Raw genomic sequence first — 15,609 nt, 5'->3', positions numbered from 1 at the left:
TGTCTTTTTTGCTTGCTGATATAATGTTCTTCTTGTCATTATAAACTACACCCGGTTACTTGACACCGTCAGTCATCTTTCACACCACTAATCATTTCTTTACTCGGCCAGCTTGACACCGTTCAGCATGATCGCAGCTCGAACCTGGGCGCCGTTTCCAACATCGAAATTGTCCCGTATAGCCATACCCTCCGCACCCATCACATCTTGGAAACCCACTTGCGCATTTCCAAACTCCACATCCTTGTTCAGCAGCGCAATTTTGAAGGCTCCTGGGTTCGCCAACACCGCTGCGGTGAGAGGGATACGGAATGCTTGATCGAAGGCTGGATTGAAGATATCGGTACCAGGAGTATAGGTTTGGACCGCGGTTTGGAAGGTCTGGTCACCCCAAGTGACCTTGACGCTGGGGTTGAGCTCGTCACGGTTGCCTTGAAGTCCGTTGGCGCTAGCAATGAGTACCGTGGCCAGACCGCAGATCTGACCCTCAGCTTGGCCTTGAGCGTTGGCGGAAGAGAGGGCCTGCGCGTCGGTGACAAAGTTGAAGAACTTGGCATGTATAAGTAGTCGTGCCTGGGTAGCATTGCCCTTGTGCGAGAGGCTCAGATCCTGCGAGCCGCCCTTGAGTAGGATTTCCTTGACAGTGGTCGAGCCGACACCCATGTCGTCGTCACCAGCTAAGTCATCATCCTGAATATCCACAGAAATGTCTTGTTCGTAATCCGATACCAAGAAGTCGTGGGTCTCATTCCACTCGGGCTCGTGGTTGTTATCCACAACGCTTGTCTTCCACTCCGCCTCGGCACCTACTTTGACCTTGACGTAGCAATCCGGTACATCTTCCAGCTTGACCTTAGAGAGCAGTTTCCTCATTGTGCTCTTCTTCTCACCCTTCTTGGGAGCATCGATTCCAGTTGCTCGAGCTACCGTGATGCGAATAATACCGTGGTGAGGCTGGTGAGCCTTGAAATAGTCGACGTCGTTCGTCATCTTGACAAGGAAGCGGTTGGGCAGTACGGCCATTCCATCAATGATACCAAGAATGGTTTTGCGGACTGTGCTGTCAATAACAGAGAAGTCGGCAATATTGGCGGCGTCGGTAAAGTCAAGCTTGAGGCTTGGTGTGTTGAGGAAGGCGATCTGTGCCGCACCAATCTGATTTTGACATCAGTGTGCATTCGAGATGGCTTTAGGGTAAAGTTCGCACATACCAAGGGAATGACATTCGTCAACGGACACAAGAGTACACTGATCCGGCCCTTCATGTGAACCTTCTCAACACCCTACACGCCACATTAGTCACAGCTCAGCTAATCACATCGATCACATTCGAAACATACCACTTTCGGAACCATGTTTCCGTCGAGCTCAAAGTCACACACACCCTCCCAGTCCATATCCATGTCGAGCTTGATGCCATCGGTCTTGGTTTTGTGAACATCCACGTTGGAGAAGCCAATAGGAATATGTCCAAAGTCGATCTTGGTGAAACGCAGGTTTCCAAGAGGACCAGGTAGCGTTGAGGCGAGGATAGGCTCAACGGTTTCTTTGATTATGTTAGAGCCCGCAACGCAGATGTTTGGCCAGAGGTTCTTGACGATGTCGTTAAGGAAGCCTGATTCATACCAGTTAGTACATGCGGTGCGACAGTCGCTGGTATCATTTACCGGCTGGTTCAGCACCGCCTGAGGCGGTCAACACATCGACAAGGGATGCAGGCGCCTGGTTAGCCATGATGTTCAACTGGTCTTTCTCCGCGCTCCGTTTGGTGGCGATTAAGCTTCGTAGGTATTGTAGCTCGAAACAGTACTAGTTCGTGCTCAGAGGTGGTAGGATTCGGAAGGTAGAGAGTTTGGTTGAAGAGAAGCTCAAGGAAGGTTGATCGCCAGTTTTGAAGCTCGTCAATTGGCACGCTCCACCACGTGTTGTTCCTGCTTGTTGTTACCTGATCTTGGAAAGACTCAGGTTGACGTCACTTCTCAAACGCGCCGTGCTGCAAGTTCAAAGGTTAAACCCCGCACTGGCAGTGAAAGCCACATGTTGAAGCCACAGACACGTGTCGCGCTTTCTTCTCGCGCTTCAGCCACCTGCAACTTCTTCAGGGTCTTGGCTCACGAGACCCCATCAATTCACTTTGAAAGTTTTTCTAACCGTTTCTGATGCTTTGGTTATTTGCGTCTCAACTCCACGTGGTTTGCTGATCGTTGCATCCAATACGCCACAAAGACGCCACACTTCCCTTTTCACCCATCATGCACGCTCCTGCTGCGGTCATCTTGCAATTGGAGATCATCGCATAATGACCCTGGCCGCGTGGAGACGATTGGGGCGCTGTCGCTAATCGACCTGAAGCAAACATCTACCCCTGTGAATATCTCACGTCGGTTACACCGAACCGTCTTTGGCGGCTGGCCATGTGCAAACGACGTGCATGAGAACTCGATCTACTTTTACGGGCCGCTGTCAGACACCAAGGGTCTAAGATGCCACGGATCGGTTCTATCACACCGGTAACCAATGCGTCTCGTTGGCTTTAGCCATATCCTAATGTTCGCGAGGGCGTCTGCAGCCGAGACTTGTCCTCTGATCTCGTTGCGAATACCCAGTATTTGTTGCATACATCCATGTCTAAAGGCTTGTCCTTCAACCGCATTTGGATATCACACCGAGTTCGATACGAGATATGAGAAATAGACAAGCAAGGACGGGGAGACGGATCTTAGGCCGCCTGAGCGATCGATTCCTTGAAGGCTGACAACTTGGCACAGAGTGTATCGACGACGTATCACATTGTAGCATTGGAGTATATCTATTGCGAAAAAAGCAAATGCCACGCCTGCCGCAATGCTTTTGCTTTCCAACCGTCCGGTGATACTCCATCTTTCTTCAAGGCGGCAGCGGCTTGCCATTGGGCGTCAGCCCATCACATGCCCTCTCCAACACGCTTGCGTCGATGCTTTGCACAACCTCTCCATCGTATGCAAGCAACACCCCTTCACCACTCGAAGCATACGACTTCCATCCCGACTCTGGTAGCCCATTGATCGGATCCTTGGCGAAGGCAAGATAGTAATCTTGTGCCTGCTCGCTTACTTCTCTTTCAAAATCCGTACCGTTACCTCTCGCGATACCATATGTGCCAAAGTACAATGGAAGGTCAGAGGAGTGGTATGCACCCTCCCAGAATTGCGGGGAGATATTGCTGAAGTTTCCGCCGTAAAGGTAGCGGAATGTTGTGGTATTGGCTGCAGTACGATCGTGGGTTGTCTGTGTGACAGGGCACAGGAATAACGAAGCAGTCGTAGCGTCTGCTTGCGCTTGATCAGGACCATATGTTTGATTATACGGCAGAAATGCGATACCCTCGTTGGTCGTTGTACCAATAATCGCCGGCTTACGCGTGAAGTTACCAGCAAGAGCACGTGCTGTGTAGTTTGCGAAAACCGTACGGTCGTCGACTATTGGGACGAAGCTTAGCCCAGGTGCCGTGCCATTGTCGGAGTACCCTTTGAGGAACAACTCGATGTCACTGGAATCAATTTTTCGTAGACAGTCGATTTCAGCATCCGCGTCGGCATCTTTGCAGCCAAAGTGCTGAGCGACGAATGTGAAGTTCGATTGCTGTGTATCAGCGCTAGCAATCGACAAGAATGCTGACCCTGAGTTCATGATCAAGCCTGAAACGATAGGGTCTTCTGGGTAAGCAAAGTTGTAGTAATCGACGGAGATGGCGCCTGCAGACTGCCCCCAAAGAGTAATACGGTCTGGATCACCCCCAAAATTACCGATATTGGCGCGACTTGATAAGTCAGTCTTTGCTTTATTTGGATTCATGTCTGAGCACTTACATCCATTCCAGAGCGAGGCGCTGGTCTAAGAAGGCCAGGTTCTGTTCGTCATCCGCAAGCGCTTTGGCATTGGGGAAACCAAAGATGTTCAAACGGTAACTGTTACTCTGGTCAACTTTATGTAACATCAAATCTACTAAGTCAGACTCACTTGATTCCGACAACGATGTGATCCCGTGACCTCTCTACCCATCGGGCAGGATTCTGGTATGGTACCGTGGGCCCACCCGTCACAAATCCTCCTCCGTGAATCCAAACCACTACTGGCAATGGTTTCTCACATTGTTCCAACGGAGCCCAAACGTGGAGGTTTAGACAGTCCTCACCTTGGTAGTCCCGCGGCTGAATAATGAATTCCGGTGCGTCTGTGAGCCAGACATTAGGTGCATTACCCTCAAACTGGGGACAAGCATGCCCTAGATCGGTCGCCTTGATCGTTGCATTTTCCTTAGACTTTGGAGCTGGAGGCAGCCAGCGTCGTGCTCCTACGGGCTGTTCTGCAAACGGTATACCGAGGTACTGTGCAACATTTGGTGTGATGTCATCTGTGAAGCCCTGAACTGGTCCGGAAGAAGTGTCAATGTTCAAAGAGCTGACAGCAGTCACAGCTTGAAGCTGGCTGAGTCCCAGGAGAAGTGTTGCAGCGAACCCCATAACGGAAGGATTGCGGAGTTGCGAATCGTTTCTACCCCAGACCCCATCTTTTAATTTGTACTTTTCCCAATTCCCCCAAAGAATCACGGATCAACATCGTCACTAGCGATGTCATAGCTCCATGCACCGCATCGGGGCTCTTGGACCGATAGGGTTGCAGAGGTTTCGCCGAATTCTCAGATGCTGTCACCACCGTCAGGATACTTAGAGGTGTCTTGTAATCTAGCAGGGTTAGAATACTAGGAAGAATTTCAAGACCCTACAAGCAGGTCTAGATGATAATGCATAGCTGTGTTGCTTCCACATCCTTCGTGAGAAGGTACAAGCTCGGCCGATGATTATCCGGGGCAGGCGCCGTCCCCACACTTTCCCCACTTTGTACTCGGGATCGTCACCGAACGGGCAAGCATCATAAGTGCGGCATCTTCCAACGGCTTTACGAAAACCAAACCCCGGAAATCGTGGCATTATTCTGACTCAAGTTCGTTGTTCAAATTTCGGCATGAAAGTCCTTATTACTGGAGCCGGCGGCTTCGTTGGCCAAATTTTGGCCAAAAGACTCATCGAATCAAACACCGCAGATGCACTCATCTTGGCCGACGTTAATCCACCTCCAAATCCAACATCGTCACAAAGCGTACAGTGTACTGCTGCCGACCTCACATCATTGTCAGCATGCGAAGATCTCATCGCTCAACAACCAGATGCTGTATACATTCTCCATGGCATCATGTCGAGCGGTAGCGAAGCAAACCTCGAGCTAGGCCTTAGAGTCAACTTTGAGTCTGTGCGCCAACTACTGGACACCATTCGGGCCAAGCGACCAGGAATCAAAGTGGTCTTCACTTCTTCTTGTGCAGTTTTTGGGCGGAAGGCCGTTGAGAATGTGGCAACAGAGACAGACATCGTGCCTATGCCTGAATCTAGTTACGGCACCCAGAAGCTCATGATTGAGTTCCTCCTCAACGATTATTCACGACGCGGGCTCATTGACGGACGCGTCGTTCGTCTTCCAACTGTCTTTGTTAGAGCTGGCGCACCTACTGCAGCAGCTTCGTCATTCGTCTCGGGTATCGTACGCGAGCCAGTACATGGACAAGAGTCGGAGTTACCAGTCGACCCAAGTATTGGCATCTGGCTTACTTCGCCACGCACACTCGCGACAAACCTTGTACATGCCATCAAGGTACCAGCGGAGAAATTTGGGCACTTTAGGCAGGTACTACTACCGGGTTATACAGCTACGAGTGGAGATATTTTGGATGCCCTGGAGAGAGTTGCGGGTAAGGAGACAAGAGCTTTGGTGAAAGAGAAGAGGGATGAGACGACACAAAGAATCGTTTTGAGCTGGCCAGCGAAGTACGACACTGCGAGAGCAAGAGAATTGGGTTTTAGCGAAGACGTTGGGCTTGAGCAGACAATTCGCGACTTCATTGATGGAGAGAAACAGACAGCATAAGAGCAAAGCTCACCGACAGCTTTGCCTAGCAGATATGTGCACAATAGGAGCTGCCGATTCATGGTGTACATAATCGAAATTATCACAAAGAGAAGGTCAAGTGTTGCTGCAAATCATTAATTTCGTTTCTACTAATTATCAGAGCATTGGAACTCTCTATTCTACTAACTATTCCCATGACCTCTTGTTTTGTCCATTCTAACCATAAACGGGTGACTTAGTGTAACCAGGGAATTGTTGAAGAACTTGCTTGTCGATGGCGGCCAACTTCGGGCAACCCAACTGTCCAACAAGACCTCCAATGGCACTGGTGAGTGCGTCGAGCGGTCCGAGAAGGATGTCTGGTTTGGCTTGTGCTGAGGCCTGGTAGACAAAGCAGCCGAGATTGTTCCCCTCAAGGAGTGACGCACCATTGAAAACACCACCGGTCAGGTCAGCTACGTCAACACCAACGAAGGAGTTGGGTGTACCAGTGTTTCCACCGATATCGAGAAACTTAGGATGGAGAACGGCAGCATTGACAGCATCCGCAAGGAAGTATGTGGACTCGTATGGATATTCAAGAGCACGTCGGTACCAATTCTCTGGGATGCGCTCCGAGCCTTGCACTGCGTTGTAGTTTCCGTTGGTACCCTGGACTCCAAACCAAGATTGGATGACATCGTATGGGAGAATACCAGTGGGGTTCTCAGCGCTGTGGTTGGCCATGAAGCGGAAGATGAAGGTGTACGCAGCAGGTTGCACCAACACGCCCGAGAACGGCCCATTGAAAAAGTAGGGGTTAGTTTGCTTTTGAACGTCGAACCGATGGCTCCTGAAGTTTGTCAAGCTCTCAAGGGTAACTACACCACCAGGGGAGTAGTCGATCAACTCCTGGAACTGGCTAGTGACAGTCTTGTAGTTGTTACCCGCCTGGTAAAGGTCGGGCCGTGTTGGTGAGGCATCGGCTTCGTATTTGTTGTGCGATCCGGTCAACCCGTTGCCTAGAATTCCTGTTGGACCTCCTTGAGCGAGAGATGGCGTGCCGCCCATTGACCAGTTCAACAGGTCGCCGTCGAGGGCGCCACCGAGAACTGAGAGGAAGGTCGAAAGAATGGGCCCCATGCCCACGACCTTTTGTGTTACGTCGATGTATTGTTGAACACTAGCGTATCCGTTGTGGGGGAGGAAGTTGTGATTGGCGAAGGCGTTCAGACCCGGACATGGTCCTCTGAGGTCGTTCGGCCCTGGTGCAACATACTCGTGACCGCTGCCAGCAGTGACGTTGATGTATTGCGCCTTTGCGTTGAAGATGGGTACTGGCTCGAAGATAGCTGTTGCAGCACCGGCACCAGCTTGACGTCCTTCCAGCTTCACCAACCTCGCGGCCTCCTCGGCGCGCTTCAGAAGCTCAGAATCATGTCCAGCAGCCTCCAAGATGGCCGTTGGCCAGGCAGAGGCGAGAGGCGCCGCGGCAACCAAAGCCAGTTGAAGAGAAGAGAAGTGCATATTTGTGATTGATGAATAGACTTGATGCTGACAATGAAGTGTAGACGGAGTGGTTGGGCATACTATATACTGCTCTACAGGCAACGCATTCAGCAATCGCCATCGCATCTCTTATTACCGAGTATCCTGGATGACGCGCATCGGCGACGTGTCGTGTGAAAGGACCGCGGTTCACCAGCTTGCTGAACAGGAACCCCGCTGTCGATCTCTGTAGTCGATAGTACACAACGTGCGCCGGTCATCTCTTAGGGACACTTTTGGATATGAAGGGCCGGGTGTAGATGACAACCCGTCATCTCTGATTCGCGGCTCATCCTCGATCTGAACTCTGGCAGTCGAACTATTACATAGGGTTCCGGGGTAGTGCCCGAAGGAAGAGGGTCAGATGGTGAACAATGTGGGACGATGGCCAATGTCAAGCAACCGCCACCCGCGCCAAACGTGAACTACCTGTGAATTATGTGCACTAAGGTCTTCAAAATTCTAAGACCTGGCTGAAATTCGTATGCAGGATGCGGTAGTTGGCGGTACTTGCCAGGGGTATTAGTCGGATGTAGGCCAGCCCGGACCAACAGGATAAATCCCCTGTCCAATCACGACGAACGGCGATCTTCCTCCATCCCAACTCATCGTGGGATCGGCAAAAGGTTGCCGTCTGGTGTTGTTTAGGCTTCCCTAGCCGTTATTTGTCAAGAAACCTGGGTGTGGGAAATATGGAAAGTTGCCTCGGTCGAAACGCGCTGTACCAATGACGATGTAGTTAATGGTAAACTCTCTCCTTCTCCACCTAGCCTGCCAAGGTAACATCTCCAGATTCTTGAGCGATTGTGGAACATACTAACAGACTAGTATACTTGTCTCATGGATGCAGGCGCTGTTGCAAAGTGATGTGGCTACGAAGCGGGTTGCACAAAAATACGACCTGAGTTGCAGCACAATGCTGTTACCAGCAGAACTCAGTGAGACAGCTCCAACTATGACCCTTTCATAGATGCTTTTTGATCGCTTTTCTACCACAAAATTAGATCTGCGCGGAGAATTGTTATATGGCACCCTATTTTGGCACAACCAAAGAACACATGTAGCCGTCGTTCGCTCAGAGTTGGAAGCACTACAGACTCTTGCCCATCTGTCTAGGGCTACCGAAGCCGATTCTTCCTGTCAGGGATGTCACTACGCTGAACGTCGCCGACATCCGTAGTGATGCTGGGAAGTACCATGTGAGCATATAGCAAAAATGGTCTCATCCCAGAGTGCGCTGTCATCAAGCACGGGTCTACGGCCAATTAGAGTTTCACGTTTCACAGGCAATCGTAAGAGGCACCTGACAACATAGCACCATGCCATCGGTAAGAACCAGTGTCAAGGAAAGTTTATGGTACCAGTAGACCAGACAGCTCTTCATCTCCCCCTGCAGACCTCTAGAGAAATGCCTAGATCTTTGGCGATCGATGCAGACTTCTACTATTGGATCTGGCAGGAGCGCCAAAGACGTCATGATATCAGTGAAATAGTTCAACATCTTGGTAGCGTTTCTAATTAATGTCACTTTCACTTCACCATCGCACGCAATATGGCATTCTCCGCGGCAAAGACGTTGGGGACTTCAAATTTGTCTAAGAGATGCTACCCACTGCGCAATGGCTAAGAAGCAAGATAGAACTATCTTAGGCTCTCATGAAGGTTATACCGGGGAGTTGAGACTGAAGCATACATTCCAGTGATGCAAAACTGATCGATTAATGGAATACACAAACTCGCACAGGCTATACACAGTTCACTACTCGAGTATACACAGTCTTTGGACTCCGCTCCGGTACTCACTACCCCTGTTCGCAAGCTCGTTCGATCTTGCCACACGGTATGGAGAGCTTTTACTAGCCGCATGTCCCAAACTGCGGCTGGCAACCCCACGACAATCTACAGTAGTCATCCTGCCCATTGCCACACCATCCATAGCTCGAACAGCATCTCCCGAAAGTACTGCCCGTACAAGTCTGGCCACTCCCATCTGCTCCACACCGTCCGTTGGTACTGACGTTGGTCGGGATAGGTGCCGCAGAAGAGGTTGGGCTAGGCGTTGGTGTCGTTGTTGGGGTGGGAGTAGGAGTGGGCGATGGCCTGGTTGAGGAGCTGCCGGGAGGAACAGGGATAGGGATCGAGGAAGAAGAGCCCGGCGGCGGTGGTGCCACACTACCACAACCTCCAAAGTCGAGGCGACACCCAGTGCCGCAGAAGTCAAGGGAGTTGCCGCAGTAATAGTACTCCGAGCAGCAACTTCCGAAGACGGAGCCCGTACATGTTGTTACGTTTCCGCATTGCCCGTTCGTGGAGGGAATCAGAGTGCCGGAGGGCAGCGGCGGTAGAGCCGACGAGCTTGAAGGAACAGTGACTGAGCTTGTTGGTGGCAGAGGCGTGGGAGTTAGCGTTGGCGTAGTGGTTGGCCCTGGTGCTGCATCACCACACCTTCCAAAGTCAGGCTGACATCCGACAATAATGCCACAGTGCTAAGACAACCCATGTCAGCATGTAAAACATCGAGATCTTGGGACGGAGATTCGTACCTCGAACTCTGATCCGCAGTAGCCATAACTTGAGCAGCATTGATTACCACCGCATCTCTGATTGCTAAACTCAACACCGCAACGGCCTGCCGCTTGCCGAGGTAACAGGTAGTGAGAAGAGCGGGAGTCGAGGTTTGGTGTTGTAGCATTACGCTCCTCGAACTGTTGTGCAACAGTGTTCACGATGTCACCTGTACCGTAAAGTTGTGCTCGTGGATGCACGATGACCTTGGTATCGATTGCTGAGTCAATAAGAGCTGATACTCCTGAGAAGCTCAGGGCTCCTGCCAGAGTGATCAACGCCCACCGCATGCTTGGCTTTTGAATGGAACGACGAGGTACGAGGTCAAACCAAGATTCCCAACGAGCAAACCCAGGTATTAATCGGACTCCCACATGGCTTTACGGAAGCTAGGGAAAGAAATCCTGACGCAAAGGAGTGACCGACCAACTCGATATAGCGGATGGACCTACGGAGTACTTGGCTGAGTGCAAATGAGGCTCTCTCGAGCCTGGAAGATATGCAATAGACCAATTAGAAGGCAACTCCAGGCTCGTCATGCAAATTGAAAATGTAACATTTGATGGTCGTACATGTCTTCTTAGGTATCCACGTTATTGCTAATATGGAAGTCAACCGACGAGTATGTTTGTGGGGCCTTTTGCGGTTGCATATGTTCAAATGGGTGAACAGAAGCTTCCTGGAAAACTGGTAAAGTGGCCAGAGCATCACGACTTTGGACTACGGCGATGCATCCAAAGTGTCGCGGTCTCAGGTGTGAATCTTGCCAACGCTCTTCGATCTCAGTTGGTATCACACAATTCAGAAGATAGATGCTCTATGAAACAGCTCCAGTGGTGAGGTGGGGCATTCCAGATAGCTTCGGCACCTGTCCACGTGCACCCGTAGAATTAGAAGTTTTCTTTGGGAGTCGAAAGAGGCTAAATGTGAAATGCCGATAATACCGAAAGAGGGCCAGGGTCAAAATGGCAACATGCATGCCGGGAGCTCTCGTGCGAAGGCTTGTGGAAACATGGGGAGTAATGCCCGATGCCAGGTACCATATGATGTGGGGTTGCTTTACCGGGTAAGTTGGCCGTCTTCTAAGAACAAAAATCAGCCGCTGCAGTTCGCACAGCCTGGTTTCGTCGGCTGACGAGACCCACTAAAGAGGCGTATATCCAATGCGACGTGGTAGAACTCATATGGTGGTAGATTCGGCGGATTTGAGAACACCATGTGGTGTGGAAGCAAAATAGGGGGTCCTAACTTGGCTATAACGCGCTGACCCTCTCGTCAGGGACAGACCCAGCTATCAAGCATCTACCAACGAAATCACAACACTACTAAGCCGTTAGTCGAGAGTACCCGAGTAAAAATATCGGAGGTTGAAATTATTATGGACGCCATCATGCTCTCAGTCCTTCCATGAGAGCACCCTCCTCTCTTTTCCCTACAGCCTGGAAAATGGCACCTTCTCCACCAATGTCCAGTCCTTTCTCCGCTCTTTCATACGCTTCATCACTCCTGTCTAAAAGAATTTCCAGCTCTTCTTTTCGCAATACTTTGCCACTTTCCGTGCCTTCGACATCAAACTTCTCGCCGTCGCTTCTTCTTAGCAGTTTCTGTAATTCTTCGACCTCTTGTTCCTTATCGTTCCCCCGTGTTCCGCCCCGATCATTGCGCACTCCGCCTTTCCGAATGACCAGTTTCTCCAGCCGGCGCTTCGCTTCAGCAGATTCGAGAAGTTTTTGCTCGACGGTGTTACGTGTCGCGAAACGGTAGACGATGACATTGCGCTTTTGACCGATACGATGCGCGCGATCCATCGCTTGTAGATCTTGTTGAGGGTTCCAATCGCTGTCAAATAGAATGACTGTATCTGCGGCTGCGAGATTAATGCCCTGGCCCCCAGCGCGAGTGGAAAGAATGAAGATGTCGGCAGCTTCTTTGGAAGATGATGACTTGTTGAAGGCTAAGATCTGGTCCTGACGATCTGTTTGTGCGACTGAACCATCAATACGGGCATAGTTCCAGGACCGCAAGTCGAGGTAGTGACCGATAAGATCCAAGGTAGTAGTAAATTGGGAAAAGATGAGGACCTTGTGGCCGCGACTGATTAGTTCGGGTAGAAGTGAGTCGAGTAGAAGCATCTTGCCGGATGTTGACACGAGTGTCTCATCTGGCTCTGTCTCCGAGGCGAACGTTTCAGCGCCATCTGTATCCGCCTTTATGAAAGGGTTGAAAAAATTGTATGGCGAATTGCAGCACAGTCGAAGCTGCATGATGGGGTTACCTAGTTTCTTCTGCAAAAGCTGACGTTTTGCTATTTCGAACGTCGCAGCTCGTATCTTCTCGTCCTCGGCGTCGGAACTCAACTCTGCCTCCTCTTCTTCAGATTCTTCTTTGTCCAGTCTGTCGAAATACTCATCATCACTCACTTCTTCATAATTCTTCTTCGACCTGCCCCGGCTTCTCGTTGAGGCGACAGAAGCGGGGGTGCCTGCACGAGACGTCTTCGTGCTCTTGTTGGGCGTTGCCCTACTACTCAAAGCTTTGCGCTTAAGACCGCCACTAGTACTACCGATACTCAAAGGCGTCCCTGCTCGGCTGCTGAGGCCAATGCTCAGCCTCTCCACAGCCTTCTCTTCGAGATAGGATCGACTGGTGCCGTCAAGGATCGCTTGATACAGCTCGCGTTGCATCGACGTTAACGGCGCGTACAACACATACTCGCGTTTCTTGGGCATCAGGCTTTCGACGTCCGTCTTTACCCGACGCAGTAGGAATGGCTTGAGCACGGCGTGGAGTGACTTCACCAAGTACTGCTGTCGCTCTTCTGATAGTAATTGTTCGAAGCTCGACTTGTCTTTCAGCCCAGAAAAGTCGAACCAACTCTCGAATGTAGATAGTTTGTCAAATACTGTTGGCAGAAGGAAATGAAGCAGTGACCACAACTCCACAAGGTTGTTTTGAAGTGGCGTACCAGTAATAAGTAGACGGTTCGCAGATTGGAACTGTTGCAGCTCGCGGATCAGCCGGCAGTCGAGATTCTTGATGCGATGTCCTTCATCGATGATGATGAATTGCCAGCCAAAACTTGTCAGGTACTTGCGATCGTTCATACAGATTTCGTAGCTGGTGACCATGATAGGAAAGTCGGCAGTGCCTGGGTTCCGTAGCCTGGTTTTGCGCAGTCTTTCGCGCTCTTTTTTATCGCCGTGGTATAGCATAACCGGCATGCTGGGTGTCCACTTCTCGAACTCTGCAACCCAATTGCTTGTGGTACTCAACGGCGCAGCAATCAAGAAAGGTCCATACGACTTGTTCTCCCACAAATGTGCGAGCATCGCTATAGTCTGGATGGTTTTGCCCAGTCCCATCTCATCCGCCAGAATGCCATTGATACCGTTGTTGTAGAGTGATACCATCCACTCCAGTCCCTCGAGCTGGTATGACCTCATGGTCCCTCCAGTAACCAGTTTGGGTTGCCGCGCGGATTTGAGGTCTGTCATACCAATGTCACTTGTTTTCACATCATCTTTATTTTCCTCTGCCGCCTCTTTCAACGCGTCTCCTACGTCCTGGTGACCTGCCTTCTTCTCCAAGTCTTCTTTGCTAAAGTAGCTTGAAATATCGGAGGTTTGCTTCTTCGGCCCTCCACGAGTCTTTGTGTCTGACTTTTTCGGCCTCCCTTGGCGTTTCTTCGGTGTCGCATCCTGTTCTTCCTTCTTCGCCGTTGTCGTACCGTTGGCCACAGACCCGCGTGTAGCTCGTCGCTGCGATTCTGCTGCTGTTGTATCGGCAATCTTTTCGCGCTTCGAGGTTTGGCCGTTCGTCAGCTTGTCTTGCGCATTTTCTTGTTCTTCCTGCTGCTGCATCTGTGCGAGCATGACTGATGCGTATAGCTGCAGTCCTTTTCAGCGACCATGTATATTGCCATTCAGGTAGATGGACTGACCTTGCTCTTGTTCATCAAGAATTCCAACTGCTGGAACTTCTTGTCTAGAACCTCTCTGCCGCTCTTGATATCTTCCTGTCTCTGCTTCTCGAGTTTGGCCTCATGTCTCGCATCATCCTTTTCACGTTGCGTCCTCATGCGCTGTTCTTCTTGCTGCATCGACTTTGGCACGCTCTCCGTCTCCATGTCGGCTGGTGGTGGTGATGACGCAGGGGTGGAATGTGATGCAGGCATTACGCTCGTAGCAAGATAAGGAGTCACGTCGCGTATAGTCTAAGGCAGTAGGGAAAGACAAGCTTAGTGTGAGAGAAATGGTATTGAAAGTAGCGCCAGGGGCAGATGGCGATGACCGCATTCGACGGGACGCGGTCGCGATGAAAGGCGAGGACGCGCTAAGCGAAGAATCGATGACGAATGTCGCGACGCGCGATCACGCCTGAACTTTAAATTACTCCCATCCCGACGCGCTTGCGTCATATCTCTGGTTACACCACAACGCGACGCGATTACCGTATCCAGCATACATATACACGTAGGCACTCTGTTAGAGCTTCAGGCGATAGAACACAGCATCGTTCGGGTTCTCGTAATAGCTATCGACCTCTTCAAATCCATAGCCCTCATATATCTTTCTCGCGGTCGTCATGTTTCGTAGCGTGTCGAGCAGCATCTCCTTATAACCCAGCTTTCTCGCGTGCGAGATTGCAGCTTCCATCAATGGCTTGCTAAGACCCAGACCCCGCGTTTCTGGTGCCAGATAGAGTCGCTTGAGCTCGCATGTTTTGGTGGGCGGTGATGTTGAATGTGCTAGCAATGTCGCAGATGCAGTGGTGGTAGGCGTCGTAAAGAATGGTCGGATAGCTATGCATCCTATAGCCTGTTCATCCTGTCTTGCGGTGCTGAAGCCGGCCTTCTTGCCTTCAGTCGGCATTGCCGCGGCACCTCCGTTCCCTGCTGAGGAGCAAAGTAGCCACAGCGCCCCTCCTTTTTGCGATGCATACTTTCCGGGCAATTCCGCCAGTTCGTGGTCGAAATTCTGGAAGTCGAGGCTGACAGGCAATGACTGTGCGTATGCCTTGAAGAGCTGCCCCACTACCTCCTTGTCACACGGGAATTGAGCATCGCGTATCTGGATGTTTGGAAACTTTGTCATGTCGAGTTACTTGGAATTTGAATTTCTGGTGGGTAATGCAGTCTGGTTGGATAAGTCGAGATCGAGGATATAGTGAGTGAGTTCTAGTTTTGCAACGTGGCTTGACTCACTTCATAAGTAGATTTGCCCTGCGAGATGTCTTTGTCGAAGGGCGCAGTTCTAGGCTGTCGTAGCCGGACTGATCCCCCCACATGGGTTGGGTGGGACTGATGTTCTGGTGGTTTCGGTACAGGTGGAGCTCACAGGCATATAACCCTGCGCCCACTCCACTACATGCAGCTAGACTCATTTTGACCGTGGTATATATATATCTATGTCTCAAGTAATTTCATCAAGTCACGTGTTGGTCCTGTGGTAAGTTCACAGCAATCACTCACAGTCAGCAACACCTCTAACAAGACTCAGGTCTAGTGGTATGATGTACGTATTACTTAGCCTCAAGACGGTACTTCATTATCTAACATCTTCTTAGTCTCGCTTA

At 50.7% G+C, this 15,609-nt stretch overlaps 5 protein-coding genes across 5 annotated transcripts; 1 reads left to right on the top strand and 4 right to left on the bottom strand.

Annotated features, from left to right (window-relative positions):
* Positions 1-99: 99 nt before the first annotated feature.
* On the bottom strand, positions 100-4,502 carry GT037_002812 (alpha beta-hydrolase; the record flags this gene model as incomplete). The annotated part of the gene is made up of 7 exons (XM_038927859.1): positions 100-1,155; positions 1,212-1,283; positions 1,341-1,615; positions 1,668-1,780; positions 3,014-3,799; positions 3,849-3,947; positions 4,000-4,502. The coding sequence occupies 7 exons, from the start codon at positions 4,500-4,502 to the stop codon at positions 100-102; spliced, it is 2,904 nt and encodes a 967-aa protein (XP_038789137.1).
* Positions 4,503-5,004: 502 nt separating this feature from the next.
* On the top strand, positions 5,005-5,961 carry GT037_002811 (nad-dependent epimerase dehydratase-like protein; the record flags this gene model as incomplete). Its single annotated transcript, XM_038927858.1, has 1 exon — positions 5,005-5,961. The coding sequence occupies one exon, from the start codon at positions 5,005-5,007 to the stop codon at positions 5,959-5,961; it is 957 nt and encodes a 318-aa protein (XP_038789136.1).
* Positions 5,962-6,159: 198 nt separating this feature from the next.
* Positions 6,160-10,325, bottom strand: GT037_002810 (uncharacterized protein; the record flags this gene model as incomplete). The annotated part of the gene is made up of 4 exons (XM_038927857.1): positions 6,160-7,523; positions 9,274-9,432; positions 9,485-9,956; positions 10,014-10,325. The coding sequence occupies 4 exons, from the start codon at positions 10,323-10,325 to the stop codon at positions 6,160-6,162; spliced, it is 2,307 nt and encodes a 768-aa protein (XP_038789135.1).
* A 1,098-nt stretch (positions 10,326-11,423) lies between these two features.
* GT037_002809 (iswi chromatin-remodeling complex atpase isw2) lies at positions 11,424-14,209 on the bottom strand (the record flags this gene model as incomplete). Its single annotated transcript, XM_038927856.1, has 2 exons — positions 11,424-13,922; positions 13,976-14,209. The coding sequence occupies 2 exons, from the start codon at positions 14,207-14,209 to the stop codon at positions 11,424-11,426; spliced, it is 2,733 nt and encodes a 910-aa protein (XP_038789134.1).
* A 310-nt stretch (positions 14,210-14,519) lies between these two features.
* On the bottom strand, positions 14,520-15,128 carry GT037_002808 (acyl-n-acyltransferase; the record flags this gene model as incomplete). The annotated part of the gene is made up of 1 exon (XM_038927855.1): positions 14,520-15,128. One exon carries the CDS (start codon positions 15,126-15,128, stop codon positions 14,520-14,522), a length of 609 nt encoding a protein of 202 aa, XP_038789133.1.
* Positions 15,129-15,609: the final 481 nt, after the last annotated feature.

This window comes from Alternaria burnsii, assembly GCF_013036055.1.
Source record: "Alternaria burnsii strain CBS107.38 chromosome Unknown 746, whole genome shotgun sequence".
Classification (NCBI taxonomy): domain Eukaryota; kingdom Fungi; phylum Ascomycota; class Dothideomycetes; order Pleosporales; family Pleosporaceae; genus Alternaria; species Alternaria burnsii.
Note: the sequence above shows the minus strand (reverse complement) of the source record. Positions and strands in the feature narration are given on the sequence as shown.